This window comes from Rutilus rutilus (assembly GCF_951802725.1).
Source record: "Rutilus rutilus genome assembly, chromosome: 8".
NCBI lineage: Eukaryota > Metazoa > Chordata > Actinopteri > Cypriniformes > Leuciscidae > Rutilus > Rutilus rutilus.
The window spans coordinates 18,076,235-18,093,560 of NC_140222.1; the positions used below are offsets into that span (position 1 = coordinate 18,076,235).

Sequence of the window (17,326 nt, forward strand, 5' to 3'; positions counted from 1 at the left end):
TCAGTCACCTAATCGAAGTTAAAACCTAAAACATATTAATTGCATTGATTCAGTACATATAGGTGTTGATTCATATTACATCTGGTGAGCACCCTATAATCGACTGTATAACACAATTAATTAAACTGCAACGTTTGCATTGCATTCATGCATTTGGAAGATGCTTTTATCCAAAATGACTTACATTGCATTCAGGGTTTACATTTGACCAGCTCATGCATTCCCTGGGATTTATGGTTTATGGCTATTGGGAGGTAAGGCATTTGCTTGCTTTTTTGTATGTGAGTTTACAGGAATTGTGAACAGACCGCAGAGGAGCGACAGAGAAGTGAATCCCGTGTCCGAGAGCCGTGTTGGGTCTGCTCTATAAAACATTAGTAGGCTACTCGATGAGAAAATAGATCATGGAGAAACACACACACACACACACACACACACACACACACACACACACACACACACACACACACATTACACACACACACACACACACACACACACACACACACACACACACACACACAGTAAAGCTTATGGATTCATTGCCTTCCCAATAGATGCTTGGGCTCCTATTAACCCACAAAACCATCATATATGTTTATATGGAAACTTTATAGCATTTTTCTTTTCTTTTTCTCAGACCACGTCCACTGTTGTGGTTTCACTGAAGCTGTGATCCGATTGGCTCTCTCTGCTCTGGTGGGCGTGGCTACTGTCGCTGTGCTGGTTTATGACATCAGATCTACAAGAAGTGAGCTGATCAGAGAAGAAGAGACCAGACATCACTGTCAGACCTCTGGAGTCAAATCAGACCAACAGTGTGAACTGAGCAGAAGGTTTAGTTCCAGATATGTATAAAGCAGATATAAAGCAAACTTACATTGATTCTCTGCACAATTCCTGTTCCTTGCACAGCTATTTATCAACAGATTGTTTTTCTCTGTTCTCCTGTCCACATTTATAACGTCACAAAACAACATAGTTCAAGCAGTTGTGTGTGGACATGTGATTCACTGAATGCACGTGATACACTATCAGCTCAGTTTGTGAGGCGAAGTGAAACTGTTTTAGTCCAGCTTGTAGAGGAATTAAGGTCAATAGGGGAAAATAAACCTCATACTTCACATTCTACATGTCCAAAACGGTAACGGTGCTGCTTTGGCTCCCCTTATGACTGAATGCAAACACACTCTGTTTTTACATCGGGTCAGTGCATGTTGTAGTTCAATGAGAGTCTATTACTATGTGGAGCTCCGGCAGTGTCATTTGTATTAGGAGAAACATCTGAACTGTTCATCATTACAGTACTATACTATACTAAATAGCAGACAAGATTAATGTTTTTTTTGTATATTAAACTTTATGTTTATGTCTCGGTTAATCTGTGCAAATACTGTATAAATCTAGACCAGAGTGTGGACCAGTGGATCTAGACAACTCGAATTCTATAAAATATTTAACCTACTAATTAAGATAAAATGCTGTTTTTGTCTTTACTGGTTGTTGAATATGTTATGATGTTGTAAATCTTATAACCAAACATAAACACCTTGTTAATTATTCAAAATAATTACTTTGTTAATAATTCGTTACACAGAACTTTATTATATTAAATACACCTTCAAAAAATCCAAACATTCAGTGTAAGAAATTAGTTATAATAGGTTTTATTTGATTCACAGCTTATATAGTGTTTTGACCTCGACAACCCAACTGCATTTTACCGCAAACTTGCGACTATTAACTTTCTAAAGAAGGTGCAATCGCTTGTTTGCTAAGGGGTCAAAATTCTTGTTTTTCCTGGGTCAAAACTGATCTTTGGTGGGGGCCGATGGACACTGTCATCCTTTCTTGCCCTGTTTTTTTTTTTTTTAAACCTGTGATTTTACCACTGGTTTGATTTGTTTACATTAGTGAATGTTGTTAGGGGTTAACAGTTTAGGACCCAAGGACCGGGTGTTTGAAAGAAGACCCGGAGTCAGAATTATAAAAAAATTGAAGAAAAGTTTTACTGAAGATAGTTTGCAGTTTCATCAGCAGAAGTCAGCTTCAAGACTCACACAGGAGTTCGTAGGCCGCCCCGCTTACAGTTACAAAGATCTCATACAGTTATACCATTTCCAAGGTCTAAGCTACGTTATTGCTTCAGGTTGAAGGATTCTCATTGGCTAAGAAATAGATAAACATAGTAATTTTCCACCCATATTCAGATAGACTGAGGCCTATCTCCATAGATTATGCAGCTGACACTCGGACCCTGAAGTTAGGCACGTCGTGACCTTCCAGTTCACAGATTTGGGTTGCTGGGTGCCAGCATGTCCGGAACAACAACTCAGTCAATCTCCAATAATGCCAGTGGTTCCTTAACCTGTAACCAAGAAGACTAACACACACACCGACACACAGCTTTTCCAAGGTTGGATTTGGCCAGGCTCTAACTATAAACAGGAGTCTCGTCTCAAAACATCAAGATAACAAGTTATTTTTCTCAGGATAGGACACTTTAGTCTAAATGGAAAGTAAGGCTTTAACAAAGAAATGGTCCCTTAAACTATAGACTTGAATGACCTCTATTTGTTTTAACACATTGAAGACCTTTCTCAAACACAAAACAAGTCCCTATTTAATTTCTGGAAGCCGGGCTAAATGAGCAATCACTGTTACTACATTCAGATATCAAATACTGACATTAAAGAATACATGAAAAGAACATTTCAGTAATAACACTGGTAACTTCTATAACAAAGTAAAATCTCCAGAGAAGTCATTCAACTCATTTGATATTTAGAAGGAAAATATTGATTAATACCTTGATTATAATCACTCATTACATATACACTGAAGCAGCAGTGGATTCCAATCCACACCCTTCAATGTATTAAGCTAACTAACATGAAACATGAGCAATACATTTGTTACTGTATTTATTCATCTTTGTTAATCTTTTCTAATAAAAATACAGCTGTTCATTGTTTGTTCATGTTACTTCACAGTGCATTATACTTAATGTTAACAAATACAACTTTTGATTTCAATAATGTTGGCTAGTAGTAAATGGTGAAATTAACATTAATAGAATAGCCTTTATTGTCATTGCACTGTGGAGGTACAACGAAATTTAGGGTGCTCTCACAGAGCCACCCTTGCACCACACACACACACACACACACAAAAAAGGTAACAAAAAACTACAAAGGAACAATAGACAACATACATCAGGACAAAAGACAAATAGGCTAAATGAACGATGTTCTCTCGTTAAAATGTAAAATGTAAACAAAACAAAATATAAAAAGATTATATATATATATATATATATATATATATATATATATATATATATATATATATATATATATATATATATATATATATATATATATATATATATATATATATATATATATACATCAAATCTATTTAAACATTTTACAATTAGTGATTTAATAAAGATTAATAAATGCTGTAGAAGTGTAGTTTATTAATAGTTAATGTTAACTAATGTAGTTAACTAGAGTTTAATAAATGGCACCTTATTGTAAAGTGTTACTGATTTGTTATACACGGATTCAGTGTTGGACAGATCGGTTGTCTTGTTTTAAATGGAATCGGTTCAAAGGAGTCATTAGTTCGCGAATCGGACGTGTCATTAGCGGACCACGGCACGCATTGTGTGATTATCCCGGCAGTTTAGGACATCGCACAAGATTTGTGTCAACACAGAAAACTTTTAATCACTGGATAGGTTTTTTTAGGTGGATAGGATGTGACGGCCGGTGTTGAATCTGTGGCGCACCGCCACGAATTAGTCTGTGAGGGAAACACTGCATCAGAAGCAGAAGTTTGCCCACTAGAGAATCGAATTGAACAGATCAGGGGTGCATTTCCCAAAAGCATTGTAAACCAACTAAGTTTCATTGAATTGTGCTGGTAACAATGAAACTTGCGACCATAATTGGCTTCGGGAAACGCACCCCAGATGTTTTGAACTATATGCCTCTATACATGAGGATTGTTGAAAAGATTTTGTCTTTCAGAAACAAAGCTAAACATCAAAAATTACCTTGATACAGAAACACTGCTGTGGTAACCCTTACGAAAAGAACAAATATAATCCCTACACTCTCAGAAAATAAAGTACATAATTGTACCTTTAGGGGTACAATGGCTTGTCACTGGGACTGTACCCTCAAGAGTACAATATTGTACCTTAACCTTTAAAAGAAACGGTACATATATGTACCTTTTAATGCTTTTTGACCCTCAAAAAGGTACATATATGTACCTTAAGGTCCAATAATAAGCCCTATGGGGTACGTTAGTGTAGATTGTACCTTAGGGGACAGAAATGGACTCCTACTGTACCCCTATTTCTGACAGGGTATATATGAATGATCAATACCTAATAAATGGTACAGAAAGAATAATATATTGTTAATATAGTACAATATATTGAATAATACATAAGGAATTGCTGCTTTTCATAGCCTAATGAAATATATGTGACAATATATTTACTAATATATCACAATGTATGTAATCTTATATTCAGTAATATAGATGTATATGTGATCAGACATGGTAGGCTACTACATATTGCAGAGATATTTACTCATGCAGCATTAACTGTGATCCGATTGGTTGTCTCTGCTCTGGTGGGCGTGGCTACTGTTGCTGTGCTGGTTTATGACATCAGATCTACAAGAAGTGAGAGAAGAAGAGACCAGAAATCACTGTCAGACCTCTGGAGTCAAATCAGGCCAACAGTGTGAACTGAGCAGAAGGTTTAGTTCCAGATATAAAGCAAACATACTTTGATGCTCTGCACCTTTCCTGTTTCTTGCACAGCTATTTATTCACAGATCAATTTTCTCTGTTCTCCTGTCCACATTTATAACGTTACAAAACAATCTAGTTCAAACAGCAGTTGTGTGTGGACATGTGATTCACGGAATGCATATGATACACTATCAGCTCAGTTTGTGAGGCAAAGAGAATCCTTTTGGTCTCAGTTATTCACATCTGTACAGCTGTGGTTTGATCTGATGGCTGGACAAACTGTTTGTGAAAGAGTCCAGCTACACTCTAATAACGTGACTGGCTTGGAGATTTCAGAAAAATGCCTCTCAGCGGCAGCGGAGCGAAGGAGCGTGAATTTATATATTTTTTACGCTGGTAAGTTGTCATGTGTCAACCCAAAACAGGGAATTTACCTCATTTAATGCTTAAAATACCAACAGATGTCCAATCTGATGTGCCCTATTTGAAAAGTTGAAATAAATTGCCTAACGAGTGTTTAATAATAATTATTGGCAGGGACTCGAAATTGGCCACAACTCGAAATTGGCCACAACACCAATGTTCTCGTTCACCGTGTGCTTTTAGAGTTCTGTGTGCTTGCGAATCCTTTCATTATTACCAACAAAGTGTAAACCCGCTGTAAATAAGAGATTCATTGTGCAGTGTACACTGCTTTTTTGATTATAGCGAGATTTTTCGCAGGAGTGTGTAGATCTCAGTAAACAGGAGCTGAACGTAAGCTTATAAATGGAGCATTCTTTGCTCGCTTTGTTTTACAATTTGAATAAAAGTTTTGTTGGACACTGCAAAGTGTCTGGATTTAAAGCTGTATTTAAATGCAGGATTGAATCTGAAACTACAATGATTGACAGTGATATAACCATAGCAACAGACGGGACAAAACAATCTGATACTGTATGTCAAAATAGATCTGTGCATCAATTCTTGGAGAGTAAATGCAAAACAACAGACCTGCCACTTGTTCCATGTAATGTGTTTCTTTGTCCTTCACTTAATTACTAATATTTTACTTGATTTTTTTTTAAATAAAATGTTAACGTAAAAAATTTGAAGAGTACATTATTTAAATGTATTATTATAATTATCATCATCATAAAAAACTCATTTAATTAAATTAATATTTACTACAATAGTAAAATAAAACTGAAATTTTACTGGTATTGGTACAAACGACCCTAGCTGCAACATATATTAGTGTCAAACACTGCAAACCAATCAGAACTAGATTACTGTAATGCATTACTGGACGAATGTCCTGCAGGTTTAGCAGTGCTTGTATGAACATTAGCCCGGTTCTGCCAAAACGACATCGGCTGCCTATTATGTATCAATTGTTTTGTGACACCACTGTGAATGCATGTGTGGGCGTGTCTTATCTCATTAACTTACACTCTGCAGCACGAGCACGTCCACGTCTTGATCTTTCTCTTGATTCATTAAAGGTGTATTTTCATATTCTTGTTGTTCTGGATAATCTGAAACTACAGAGATGATGATAAAAAATATAAAGAGAGAAACAAACAGTGTTGCAACATATACATCGACATATAAGATGTTACAGCTGTACTATCTTAAAGAAGACACTCAGACTGTAAAATCAGCTCTCTGAGAACTCAGATCATATTTCTACAACATGAATTGCTACAGATGTTTGACCTCAAAAACCTTGAACAAAAGTAATAGAGTAGATACTGAGATTTCAATTAGACCTCATGCTGGCTTCAGAAGATTTGTCCATTTTAAAGATTGACAGATGTGAATGTGAACTGTTCCTGTTGGGCTTTATTTTGTTATAATTACCAGCTGACTGTACATTTCCCTTATTTAGAACAGACACAATTATAGAAATAATTATGTTGGCTTGAGAAAGCCAAACTTCAAACATTTCACACTTCTCAAGCCAACATCAGTGTTTGTCTTGACAAACTTATTAATATAGTTATACTTGTTATCATACAATGTACAATAAGAAGAAACTATAATCACAGTGTATGATTTTATCTGACCTGTATACAAATCCACTCACTGGATTAAGTGGGATCCAAAAGTCTGAGACCATCAGTGTGTCTTTCACTTTTTTTTTTATATAGTTTTTTTTAATGTAATTAAAAAAAAAAAATCCTTTTATTAGAAGAACTTTTTAAAAATCTTAAAACTAATCACATAATCTGGAACTTTTGGAACTCTGTTCGACCAATCAGATTCAAGGACTGGAACTGCTGCAAAAATAAATATATAGTTGTTATAATAAATGTTGTTCTACTCACCAGTGACTGTCACATTGAATCTCCTGAATGTGGTCTTTTCTTTGTTGATGATCTGTAGTTTATAATATCCATAATCTGTGTTTGTGATGTTTTTGATGGTCAGAGATCCAGTCGTCTTGTCCAAATCCAGTCTGTTACTGAATAGCTCAGGATCAGCTGTTCTTGAATCAGCAATGAGACAGTTTTTGGCTCCAAACATCCACAGTATCAGATCATCTGGTTGGATTTTAACACCAGTCTCGAGAAGGACGTTTTCTCCCTCAGCCACTGATTTCCTCTCGGCTTCATGTCACAGCAGAGCACAGAAACAGAGAATTGCAGAAGAAAAAAGTGTGAATGAATTTAGTTTGTAGTTTCTATATCAGATGCATTTAGATGACTCTTTAACCTATTTTGGCATGTTTGGAGATAGCCAAAGGCACTTAGTTATCCATGAACTAATCTCTACATGATTATATTACCTAAATACACAAAAATATGATGTAGTAATTTCATGTATAAGCCATGACATGATGGATTTATTGCCATAAAACTCTTTGACTATATGTGATTCATCATCATTACTATTTTTCTACATTATTTATGCAATATGACACACTAATAATTTGACCCGATTTTTATTTTTTTTTAGTGTTCATCAGTGGTCCAGGACGGGCTTTTGTTGCACTCAAACCACAAAAATGACTGGAAAATACAGAGATGATGATAAAAAAAATATAAATAATAAATAAATAAATAAATAAATAAATAAATAAATAAATAAATAAATATATATAAAGAGAGAAATAAACAGTGTTGCTACATATACATCTACATATAATGTTACAGCTGTACAATCTTAAAGAAGACATAAACAGACTCGTACTGTAAAATCAGCTCTCTGAGAACTCAGATCATATTTCTACAACATGAATTGCTACAAATGTTTGTCCTCAAAAACCTTGAACAAAAAAAATAGAGTAGATACTGAAACTTCAATTAGACCTCATGTTGGCAATAAGAAGAAACTATAATCACAGTGTATGATTTTATCTGACCTGTATAAAAATCCACTCACTGGATTAAGTGGGATCCAAAAGTCTGAGACCACTAGTGAAAATGTGTCTTTCACTTTTTTTTTGTTTTTGTTTTTTAAATGTAGTTAAAAAAATCATTTTATCAGAAGAACTTTTTACAAATTTTAAAACTAATCACATAATCTGGAACTCTTGGAACTCTGTTCGTCCAATCAGATTCAAGGACTGGAACTGCTGCAAAAATAAATATATAGTTGTTATAATAAATGTTGTTCTACTCACCAGGGGCGAGCACGATGAATCTCCTGAATGTGGTCTGTTCTTTGCTGATGATCTGTAGTTTATAATGTCCATATTCTGTTTTTGTGTTGTTTTTGATGGTCAGATCTCCAGTCTTCTTGTCCAGATCCAGATTGTCTCTGAATCCCTTGTCAATATAAGCTGTTCTTGATTCAGCTGTTCTTAATTCAGCTTTAGCAACAAAACAGTTTTTGACTCCAAACGTCCACAGTATCAGAACACCTGGTTGGATTTCAACACCAGTCTCGAGAAGGACATTTTCTCCCTCGGCCACTGAATTCGTCTCGGCTTCATGTCACAGCAGAGCACAGAAACAGAGAATTACAGAAGAAAAAAGTGTGAATGAATTTAGTTTGTAGTTTGTACATCAGATGCATTTAGATGACTCTTTAACCTATTTTGGCATGTTTGGAGATAGCCAAAGGCACTTAGTTATCCATGAACTAATCTCTAGTCTACAGGATAATATTACCTACATGAAGTCAAATATGATGTAGTGTTTACACGTTTAAGCCATGACATGATGGATTTATTGCCATAAAACTATTTGGCTGTATGTAATTCATGATCATTCCTATTTTTCTACATTACTCATGCAATATTACACTGTCATCCTGTCCTCGGGTCATTAATTTGACACAAAACTTTTTTCTTTTTTTTTTTAGCATTCATCAGAGTGGTCCAAGACCCAAGGGCTTTTGTTGCACTTGAACCACGAAAATGCCTGGATTCGAGGAGTTTTGTGAATTTTTGTGAATCCTTCTCTCACGGGTCAATTTAACCCCTTAGGAATGAATGGAATTTGAGGAATGCTTCAGTTTACATGGAAAAACCTAAAAATCCCCAAAAAATTTAAAGAAAAATGCTAAAACTTTACCAAAAAATGATCTGAATGCATACTGAAGTGAACTGACTTTAGAACCCTTTACAGCTCATTTGCTCCAAATAGACCTATAAGGCAATCTGGTGGCAAGAGTCATAAAATATCGTTATAATGGGGGTTTTTTTCCACAAGAGGTCGGCAAAGACTCCCAATGTAAGATATTTTGTGCTAAATTGAAAGGGTTATGCTTGGAAATTGTGAGTTATTTTGAATTGAAGTTGAAAGAATATGCTTAAATTATTCTTTACCTATTATTTATACTGAACCAAGTAATGGACTCCATCAGTGATCTGAAGCATTATATTGTCAGATATTAATACGAGAAGCTATTGTAAAACTGACAGTATATTTCCTCTAATACAATCACAGATGTTCATTAATTATTGCAGTATGATCAATCAGAAAGCAGAAACCATTTTAAAACATCATATTACACATTTAAACACTACTATAGCATAAATAAAGCTCATTGTTGTTGTCTAGCTTATATAAATTGTAATACTTACCCAATTGTTCTTTTAGCTTAGAGATCGTGCGGCGATAGTAAATCACAACTACAACCAGAACCAGCAAAACAGCAACAGCTATTCCTGCTATTCCACCTGGAGACAGACCCGGATCTGGAACAGATAAAGAGAGACAGTCATTCATTTTGATCAGATTCAGTTTGAAGTTACTAATTTCTCTGTATGAATCATATTATTATGAGAAGGCATTTCCCTAAGTTAGTTACCATGATGATTTTCTGACATAAACTACCATTCAAATGTTTGTGGTCTGTAGATGTTGTCATGTTTTTGAAAAAGTCCCTTCTGCTCACCAGCTGAATTTATTTGACCAACAATACAGAAAAAAAAAAAAAAACAGTACATTTTCTGAAATATTATTACAATTTAAAATAATGTTTTCTGTTTGAATATATTTTAAAATGTAATTTATTCTTGCGATGAAAAAGCTGAATTTTCAGCATCATTACTGTCTTCAGTGTCACATGACCCTTCAGACTAATATGCTGATTTGATGCTCAAGAAAGATTTCTGATTATTATTGTCACGGTGGGTTTCAGGCAGAAGAAGATGAAGGAGAATCAAAAGTTCCAATGCAAACTTTTACTCACAATATAAATCATTCAGGTACATAGAAGAAGGGCTGAAGGTTCACACACGTAATACAACGGAGATCGGACAATAACCGACTGAACAGATGAAACTTAAATACATACACAGATGACACCATTAACTGAACACAGGTGATACAGATAACGATGATAGTCTTATCACGTGACACAACTGAACTGATAATGGCAGTAAATGGCGGGAAAAGAACAAAGGAAAACAGGAACCAATCAAGACACAAACTGAAAGTCCAAAACTACACTGACAAGTGACAATTATCAATGTTGAAAACAGTTGCTAAACATGCTGCATTTTTTTGTGGAAATCATGATTCCTTTTTTCAGGATTCTTTGATGAATAGAAAGATCAAAAGAACAGCATTTATTTGAAATATTTTGTAATTTGTTAACTATGTTTTTAATGTCACTTTAATGCAATTTATAACATCCTTGCTGAATAAAAATATTAATTATATATATATATATATATATATATATATATATATATATATATATATATATATATATATATATATATATATATATATATATATATATAGTGTATATATATATATATATAAATATATATACAGTGCCCTCCACAATTAATGGCACCCCTGGTAAATATGATCAAAACTGGCTGTAAAAAATAAATCTGCATCGTTTATCCTTTTGATCTTTCATTAAAAAAAATTGCAAAATTCTAACCTTTCATTGAAGTAAAATAATTGAATGTGGGGGGAAATCAGAAATCACATTATGAAATAAATGTTTTTCTCCAAAACACGTTGGCCACAATTATTGGCACCCTTTTATTAAATACTTTTTGCAATCTCCTTTTGACAAGATACCAGATCTGAGTCTTCTTCTATAATGCCTGATGAGTTTGGAGAACACCTGACAAGAGATCAGAGACCATTCCTCCACACAGAATCTCTCCAGATCCTTCAGATTCCCAGATCCATGTTTGTGCTTCTTCTCTTCAGTTCACTCCACTCATCAGGTCAGGGAACTGGGACGGTCATGGCAGAAGCTTCATTTTGTGCTCCGCAACAAATTTTTGTGTTGATTTTGATGTTTGTTTTGGATCGTTGTCCTGATGGAAGATCCAACCACGGCCCATTATAAGATTTCTAGCAGAAGGCGTCAGGTTTTGATTTTTTATCTGTTGATATTTGATAGAATCCACAATGCCATGTATCTGAATAAGATGTCCAGGACCTCCAGCAGAAAAATATGCCCACAACATTAAAGATCCAGTGGTATATTAAATTGTACACATGTACTTTTTATCCTTGTGTTCACCAAACCCATCTAGTGTGTTTGCTGCCAAAAAGCTATTTTTTTTGTCTCATCTGACCACAGAACCCTGTGCCGTTTGAAGATCCAGTCGTGTCTGACAATTAAATTTGCTGGAGTTTGTTTCTGGAGGAGCGAGGAGGATTCTTCTTGAAACCCTCCCAAACAACATGTGGGGATGTAGGTTTTTTTTTTGTTTGGTTTTTTTTTTGGGGGGGGGGGGGGGGGGGGGGTTTCTGACCCCAAGACTCAACTAATCTCTGCAATTCTCCATCTGTGATCCTTGAAGAGTCTTTGGCCACTCAAACTTTCATCCTCGTCATGCATTAAGACAGTATAGACACGTCCTCTTCCTGGCAGATTTGTAACATCTTTAGTTGATTGGAACTTCTTAATTATTGCCCTGATGGTCAAAATGGGGATTTTCAATTCTTTAGCTGTTGTCTTACAGCCACTTTCTATTTTGTGAAGTTCAACAATCTTTTGCTAAGCATCAGAACTATATTCTGTGGTTTTACTCATTGTGATGGATGATTAAGGGGATTTGGCCTTTGTGTTTCCTCATATTTAAACTCCTGTGAAACACGAAGTCATAGCTGGACAGTTTCGTGTTCCTAGTCACCCTGGTGTAGTAAAAAAGGTAAATATTAATGGGAATATACTTCAGAGATACTTTACTCGTAAAAAATTCTAGGGGTGCCAATAATTGTGGCCAACGTGTTTTGGAGAAAAACATTTATTTCATAATGTGATTTCCCCCCACATTCAATTATTTTACTTCAATGAAAGGTTAGAATTTTGCACATTTGTTTGAATGAAAGATCAAAAGGATAAACGATGCAGATTTATTTTTTACAGCCAGTTTTGATCATATTTACCAGGGGTGCCATTAATTGTGGAGGGCACTGTATATATATAAATATATATATATATATACACTACCGTTCACAAGTTTGGGGTCAGTAAGAATTTTTTTTTTTGGAAAGAAGTTAAAGAAATTAATACTTTTATTCATCAAGGACACATTAAATTGATCAAAAGTGACAAAGACATTTATAATGTTACAAAAGATTCTATTTCAAATAAATGTTGTTCTTTTGAACTTTCTATTCATCAAATTATCCTGAGAAATAAAATGTATGATGGTTTCCACAGAAATCTGAACTGTTTTCAGCACTGATAATAATCATAAATGTTTCTTGATCATCAAATCATCATAATAGAATGATTTCTGAAGGATCATGTCATGTGAATGTGTCATGACACTGAAGACTGGAGTAATGATGCTGAAAATTTAGCTTTGATCACAGGAATAAATTACATATATATTATATATATTGTATATAAATATAAATAATATATATAATATTGACTATATATATAAAATTGACCCCAAATGTTTCAACTGTGTCGGTGTTCGATGTAAACATGATAGGCTTTAAATATAATATAATATAATATAATATAATATAATATAATATAATATAAAAGTTAGTGTATTGAATAGGACAGGAAATCTAACATAAATTTTTTTTAAACATATTTTAAAAAATATTCTATGAAAAATAAGAAACATGAGGTGTTCTGAATTCTCCATGTTTAGCATAATAACGGAGATGCGCACAGAATCAGCGCTGTACGTCACTGTATAGTGCGCAACAAGCGCGTTACGGAGCCTACGCTAATTTAAGCCTGTTTTATGCTTCTGCGTCGAACTGCCGCCGTAGCTATGTCGTAGGCTGTGTGTAGCGCGCGTACCCTACGGCGTACCCTGACGTGCACCTCTCCAAAAATGTAACAACGCGTCAATTCTACGCGGACACAAGCGCTGTGATTGGTCTGCCAGAACCCCTCCCTCGGGGTTTCACACGCTCCCTAGGTACGCGTCAACGCGGACAACGACACAGAAGTATAAATTAAAACCAACACGTTGCCTACGGCGTATAGGCTCCGGCGTAGGTCCGACGCAGAAGTATAATGAGGCCTTTAGTAGACTGAGAATAGAGCGCCATAGAGTTGGATCAGCCGTTCTGACTGGAAAGTTCGCATTGCTTGCATTATAAGGACATTGTACGAGTAACGGACAAGTAAGTCCAGTGTTATTTGAATATTAATGTTATATTGCAATTTGCAAGAGTAGTTGTATATAGTGTTTCTAAGTTTATTCGTCTATATTAAAGCAGCCGATTTACCGCACGTGAATTGCACGCTGTATTATATGCTGTCAATCCTTTGAAGTTTGAATAGCGATCGTTATAACTTGTATAAGCAAATACTTCATGTTGAATTTTTCATTTATATCTACAATGTAACACTTACGTGAATTTATGTTGATTATTATTTCTTTAATTGTTTTTAGAAAACCTTGCAAATGTCCATCTATGTTGATGCCAAAGCAATCATTAAAAGGCTATCATCTATCCATGACTCTGAGTTCTCTGACAAGAACACTGTGGCGGTTAGTGCACATTGATCCAGCTAAATTCAAATTGTAACATGAGGAATTATAAGGCTTTTTTAGGTCATTATATCTGTCACAGAGGAGGCTCCCGTACCACCTCCTCTCTGCCACCAGAGGGAGCCTTCTCCGGAATATTAACTATTGGCTTTGAACTCAAATTCCCATAATACCTCTTACCTGGGACTGATTACGCTTCACACCTGCACTGCATTTACACACACACATAAAAGCCACTTCCACTCACCACTTCTCTGCGAAGTCTTGATTTGCCTTGGTGATCTTTTCTGAGCATTTATCCCGTGTTTTGTTTATCTGGTTTTTGATCTTGGACTGTTTCCTCATTTGTATGATTGTTATCTGCCTGGCCTGACTTGGACTGTTCTTGGACTTTTGATTATTGCTGCCTGCCCCGAATTCTGCCTGTTATCTGGATTACCCCTGCTGTTTGATCTACCTTGCTCTGTCTGCCCTGTTTGACCCTGCCTGTACGACCTTCTTTATTAAAAGCTGCAAATGGATTCTACTGAGTCTAGTGAATCATTACAATATCAGACCCTTTTGTTTGACCACTGAAATTAACTTCATCAACATGACAAGAACACAAACGCTGTGTCCAAGAGTCTAATTTCAATCCAAGCATCTGATTTAATAATACTGCATGCCAATACATTGAATGACTAATAAAGACTCACCAGAGACAGAAAGAAGGAATCGCTGTGAGCTCTCACGGCCTCTGATCTGTAGTTCATAAAGTCCAGTGTGTTCGGTTCTGGTGTTTGTGATGGTCAGAGATCCAGTTTGATGATCCAGCTTCAGTCGGTCTCTGAATCTCTCATCAGCTTCGTTTAGTGACGTCTTGTTAGTTTCTACATCAATTTTAGCCAGGAGAATTCCTTCAAACCTCCACACTATCAGATCATCTCTCTTTACTTCAACATCAGTCTTTAGAGTGACAGACTCTCCCTCCTTCACTGACAATGTCACAGACTTCACTTCATCCGTCTTACCAACCACACCTGGAAACAAGCAGAAAAAGTTTCTCAGCAAGAGATTCAACTTATAATGCATTTACTCTGTATCTGGAAAGAGTACATTTAAATTAATTGTAAATGTAATTTATATATAGCCATCACTCAGATATTTACAGCTTTTAATTGTTGAAGAGAAATGTTAATAATAAAGCTAATAAAACGCATTATTTCTGCTTGTATTAGTACATAAGTTCATAAACATTGACATGTTGACATATAACAGATCACACTGTCATGTGACACAGAAAAAACATCATATCACTGTCTCAGTTTGAGTTAACTGATTCACATATAATATGTGTGCATAAATATAGACCTTATAAATTAAGTAATTTCATGTGAGTAAAAATGAGTGGGTCACTCTTGCAAATGTTTTAGGTAACACTTTATCTTAAGGACATGTGGTTACTCGTTACTACATGTGGTTACTATAGTAATAACAGTAAATTGTGCATAATTAAAATTAACTAAACCCTAAACCAAACTCTAGAGTATGTAGTTAATTAATATTACTCAGTTCTTATTTGAGTAACAATGTAACAACATCACCTTAAAATAATGTGCAACCATGCTTCATGTCACATATTTGATGTCTCTTGTGGTGTCTGAGATGGTTTATAATAGAATGATCTCATTAACACAGTCAGTGCTAATCTAAACTGGATCATTGTTACATTGAAAGACATGGGATAGCCTACTCACCAAAGACAGTAACATTAAATATATTTATCGTAGTCTTTTCTCTAGAGATGGAGAGTTTATATTGTCCTGAATGTGTGATTCTGGTGTTTCTGATGGTGAGCGATCCAGTGTTTTGGTCCAGCTGTAATCTGCCTCTGAATTTCACATCATCGGTGAAATAAATTGAGTTCAAGTCACGCTTTCTCGTTATTTGAGATATGACAGAGTCTTTAGGTCCAAACAGCCACAGTATGGTATCATCGTTCCGTATGTCAGAGAGATTAGTGTGTAGAGTGACAGAATCTCCCTCCATCACAGCCTCCGTCTCTGCACCACACACACCTAGAGCAGAAACCATCAGTTTTACAGATCAGACTCTACCACATGCCTTTTTCCTGATGTTAATGGTGTTCAAAATACAATTCATATAAACTTCTAACTTTACTGGTTATGGTAGAATTGGTTAGACCCTGTAAATGAACAACTTCCAGAAGTAATAGGAATTACAGCAAATTCACTTTTTTTGCTAGACAAACTGTAGGTATGCTGGGTATGAGGGTGTGGTCACCGTGGTGAGAAAAGTTTACTTTTGAGAAGATGTCGACGGCAACTGATTCAATGCGATTTGCCACATAACACAAACAACCACATTTGCGACATTATAAGTGTTGGAACAACCGCATTTGCTACATTATTTATTTATTACACGTCTGTGTCTGTTTCTTCGGCGCCATTTAGGCTAGGCTACTGTTCAACGCATAGGCTAAAATGAAACCGAAAGATATTCAGAAATCATTACTTACTGTCCATGAAAAACAACAATAGAAAGAACAATAACATGTTTTGCATGTTAGATCTGCGTAGAATCTTAATCAATGATCTATGGAGATTAGGCTATTCGTCCCGCAATCTCCGCTGTTTCAGAACCGCACAGCCGACTGACATGCGTCGATGTATCACACACACAAAAAAATAAAAGTCAAAAGAGAGACGGTTTTGCCAACTGAGAATTTTCTATATTTCTAACTATATTAATGACGATGAGGACTAGCTATCCTTGAGAGGAATTTAGGGACAAGCAAAACACTAGGCTACGTCGCTTGCTGCTGCAGAAACTTCTTCCTGGAATGTAGGCTACTGAAGAGAAAAGGATGCGTGCGATGCGTGAGAAAAGCGAGGGCTGTTTTTGAGAAGTCGTATAGCCTACCCTCTATGGTTCATAATTCCTTTTTTTTTTTGGAGCAAGATTACGGTGTAGGCTAAAGTTACTTCTTCTTGGACACGATGCAGATTTTAAACCCGGAAGACGCAAATAGTGGAAAAAACTAAAATTAACCAGTTTCCCCCTACAATAACACATGCTAGCAATTGTCTTCAATGATGTTTACCTCTGTTAAAATTTAGTTTAGGGTTTCATGACCCTTTAAAAGAATGGTAACAAAAAATAGTCATG

The 17,326-nt window shown here is 35.5% G+C and overlaps 2 protein-coding genes across 4 annotated transcripts in view; one reads left to right on the plus strand and one right to left on the minus strand.

Moving 5' to 3' along the window:
• Positions 1 to 6,204, plus strand: part of LOC311294848 (uncharacterized protein) — a 55,598-nt gene extending 49,394 nt beyond the window's left edge. The window contains exons 5-6 of one of the 3 annotated variants that reach the window (XM_084415891.1): positions 641 to 852; positions 4,791 to 6,204. In XM_084415891.1, the coding sequence (XP_084272017.1) occupies positions 641 to 852; positions 4,791 to 4,802 (224 nt within the window). In that variant the 3' untranslated portion in view covers positions 4,803 to 6,204. Of the gene's footprint in view, positions 1 to 640; positions 1,351 to 4,790 lie in introns of those variants that run through there. The other 2 variants (XM_084415892.1, XM_084415893.1) reach the window with 2 other exon arrangements.
• LOC311294846 (uncharacterized protein) lies at positions 3,416 to 17,159 on the minus strand. The gene is made up of 8 exons (XM_084415889.1): positions 16,677 to 17,159; positions 15,895 to 16,215; positions 14,854 to 15,177; positions 9,794 to 9,907; positions 8,387 to 8,692; positions 7,089 to 7,370; positions 6,211 to 6,302; positions 3,416 to 4,698 (listed from the first exon to the last, which is right to left on the minus strand). Exons 1-8 carry the CDS (start codon positions 16,720 to 16,722, stop codon positions 4,693 to 4,695), a joined length of 1,491 nt encoding a protein of 496 aa, XP_084272015.1. The 5' UTR covers positions 16,723 to 17,159; the 3' UTR covers positions 3,416 to 4,692.
• Between the last annotated feature and the right edge of the window lie 167 nt (positions 17,160 to 17,326).

Bases quoted from the DNA above. Each gene is read 5' to 3' on its own strand.
- LOC311294846 (XM_084415889.1), bottom strand. From the start codon at position 16,722: ATGCAAAACATGTTATTGTTCTTTCTATTGTTGTTTTTCATGGACA. The intron at 16,216-16,676 runs GTAAGTAATGAT...TTTCTGCTCTAG, and splicing joins ATTGTTGTTTTTCATGGACA to GTGTGTGTGGTGCAGAGACG. The intron at 7,371-8,386 runs GTGAGTAGAACA...TGTGACATGAAG, and splicing joins ATTCATCGTGCTCGCCCCTG to CCGAGAGGAAATCAGTGGCT.